The sequence below is a fragment of the Capsella rubella genome, unplaced genomic scaffold, assembly GCF_000375325.1.
Source record: "Capsella rubella cultivar Monte Gargano unplaced genomic scaffold, Caprub1_0 scaffold_7, whole genome shotgun sequence".
Classification (NCBI taxonomy): Eukaryota; Viridiplantae; Streptophyta; class Magnoliopsida; order Brassicales; family Brassicaceae; genus Capsella; species Capsella rubella.
In genome coordinates this window covers 13,096,377-13,099,659 of record NW_006238917.1, presented here as the reverse complement: position 1 = coordinate 13,099,659, position 3,283 = coordinate 13,096,377, and the positions used below count along the sequence as shown (strand labels likewise).

Here is a 3,283-nt window from a genome sequence, read left to right as displayed (position 1 = left end):
TTCGACGATCACCTATACCATCGAGATTTGTAGCCATATTGTTCGAAAACGTAAGATCCGAAGCTTCTCAAGCTGAACAACCTTTTCTTCAGTTTTCCTCTCTTGTTCTCTGTGCTTTTCAAGGTCCAATGCATAGACTCTTGTCCTCTCTCTCATTTCTTCCATCACAGCCACAATTGAATGATACATGTATACACAACAATGATACAGCAATGATACATGTATACACAGCAATGATACAGAAATGATACATGTGAATGATACATATATACACAGCAATGATACATGTCAACTAGACAGAGAAATTATACAAGTATGAAAAACATTTGTGACAAACTATCTCAGGCATAAACAGAAATGAGACAATTATAACAAACTAGCACCATTCATCATTAAACCGGATTCATACATTGTCACAAACTATCTCAGGCATAAACAGAAATGAGACAAGTAATACACAGCAATGACAACTTCATAGTTAGAGAGAGCACACACAGTAATAGAACACACACAGTAATAGAACACACACAAATGACACTACTTAGACCTGAATTCATAGTTAAACAGACATGATTCATTACAACTTAATACACAACTTAGAAGAGTTGAGCCATGAGCTTCTTCTTGAGGGCAAGTTCATCTTCATCAAGAGGAACTGTCTTCGCAATGAGGGTTTCGAGAAGGCTCATCATTTGTAGTACTTTCTTGGCCTCCATATCCTTCTGTTTGTTTTCCCAAAGCTCCGGATACTCTCCAGTGGCTGGCTCCTTCTCTTTGCCGTTGAACCTTCTTGCTTTCATAGCCTTCACACCCGGTGCCCTAGTCTCTTGTTCATTACCAACTGAGGATGAAGAAGGTGCAGCTACCTCAGCCTTTCTTTTTTTGCTGGATGTTTTGCTTGTAGGATTCATTAACCCTAAAGAGCACCATTTTTGTTCATGCTTGAGCTCAACCCACGCATGCTCAAGTGTAAATTTCTTCCCATAAAGAGTCATGTAAATTTGATGTGCATTCTTCAAAACATCAACATCATTATGTCCGGATGCTTTCTCACCCTCTGCATAAGCATATGCTCCACATAAATGAGACACCTCTTTACTGATTCTTCCCCATCTTTGTTTGCAATGGTCAGGCAGCCTGGCTTCTCCTCCATTCACAACATGATCACTGGCACCATAGTAATCTGAAATTCTTTTCCAGAATATCCTTGACCTTTGATCGTTCCCAACAATCACATCCTTGGATGTGTTTAACCATCCGCTTATCAAGACAAGATCATCTATGTTGTTCCATTGCCTTCTCTCCCTAGTACAAGTTGGTGTGCCTTGAGATTGACTTGGAGGTTGAAGAGGATGCTGGTTAAAAGAAGGGTTATGGTCTCCTTGAGATGCTCCTCCATGACTCTGTTGCTGGTTGATACCAGGGCACTGGCTACCTTGAGAGGGTGGAGCTTGAGTTTGTTGGTGGTTAAAAGAAGGGTTTTGGGTGCCTTGTGGAGATCCAAAGTTGAGATTTTGGGAAAAGCTATCATAAGGAAAGTTATTAAGGCTAAAGTAACCGGGAGCACCACCATATGGATTATTATTTAATGATGGTAGAACACAGATGCTAAGACAGAGATGGTAGAAGAGATATGGTACAAGAGCAACAACCATAATAGAAGTGAATGATAGATGCTACCAGAGATATGAAACAAGGGAACGAGAAGAGATATGATAGAAGGGAAAGAAGAGATACATTATAGAAGGGAAAGACCAGAGAGATGATAGAAGGGAAAGAAGAGAGACATTATAGAAGGGAAAGACCATGAAGATGATAGAGGGGAAAGAATAAAGAGGATCATCACGCAAAGGGAAAAAGGGAGATGGAAGATGATAATTGATAACAGCACATTAAGAGTTATTACAAAGCAAATAGCTCACCTACTTCAATCAAATCACAATGAACTCTCAAAAACATAATAGTACTCTTATTAAGTATACATGGTTTCTAGTTCTGAAAAGAACCTAAACATGTTATTACATTTACATGTAAATGTAAATACTAATCTTGTAGTCACAAGATCAGAGAATCAAAGCAAGAGAATGTAACCGTATTCATTCTTTTAAAGCCATGAACTTATAATAACATTGTAAGGTACTAGACATAGCAATAAAGGTAGTAGACAGAGCTAACACTTAATGTTTTTTACATGCTAGTTCTCAAACGGATTCATTTAAAGCAAGAGAATGTATAATTATAAGCTAGTAGACAGAGCATGAACTTAATGTTTTTAACATTCAGCATCTGAATCTTCTTTCAGTATTGGTACTAGAGTTCTTAACAAATACAGAAGCTGCCTTCTGCCCAAAAATGTTCAAGCACTAATATGTTGTCGCAATTAGTTAAAGAGCTTTGAATCTTATGAACGAGGTAAGCACATTATTTTATATACGTTTTAAAAGCATATGTTGTGTATTAAGATTTTTATTTTGTTATATATGCAGAAGAAGATGAAGTATATGATGGTGAAGATGAGACACAAGCTTTTAACCAATCGAATGTGGATGATGAAGAATGAGATTGAGTTTGAGTTCAGTTTTAAAGTTTACAATAAGTTGCAGTTCGAGTTGAGTTAAGTTGCAGGTTTTAAGATTCAGTTTGAGTTCAGTTTAAGGATTGGTGAGTTGCAGGTTTTAAGATTGGGTTTGAGTTATGTTCAGTTCAGTTTAAGACTTCAAGTTGTAGGTTTTTTATTATGAGTTCAGTTGCAGATTGAGTTTGAGTTCAGTTTAAGTACTTGCAGGTTTTTTTTTCATTTGAGTTCAGTTTACGATTGCATCTGTTTTGGATTTGAGTTCATTTATCAATATTTCAGTTTTATATTTGAATTCATAATCGGATTAGCTATTCATAAAGTTTAAGTTTCAGATTTGAGTTTTAGTTTCAATGTTTATTGTCTAAATCACAGTTCACAAATTTTAAGTTTCAATTTCAACAAAGTTTGTCTAAATCACAAAGTATTAGTAGTTTCCGTGTATTAAAGGATACATAAATAACTAAGCTACTCTTTTCTTCATCTTATTTTGATGATTCAGTTATTGTTTTTTTTGAACATTTATAAGATTCATTCACTCACTACTTCAAGAAATCAGAGAATAATTAGACTTTACTAATGCCTAATACAACCTTTTGTGGACTAAAATAACACACCTACACATTCAACTTCAATACAAAGCAAAAATGAGAAAAGCAAAACTCAATACGTAATACCCGCGGGTATACCCGTTTACTCGCTGGACTT

General features: G+C 35.9%; 1 protein-coding gene across 1 annotated transcript; it reads right to left on the bottom strand.

The window, feature by feature from the left end:
- Positions 1 to 596: 596 nt before the first annotated feature.
- Positions 597 to 1,655, bottom strand: LOC111829431 (glutathione S-transferase T3-like). The gene has a single exon (XM_023778520.1). The coding sequence runs from the start codon at positions 1,653 to 1,655 to the stop codon at positions 597 to 599; it is 1,059 nt and encodes a 352-aa protein (XP_023634288.1).
- Positions 1,656 to 3,283: the final 1,628 nt, after the last annotated feature.

Coding starts and splice junctions, on each gene's coding strand:
- LOC111829431 (XM_023778520.1), bottom strand. CDS start 1,655: ATGGTTGTTGCTCTTGTACCATATCTCTTCTACCATCTCTGTCTTAGC.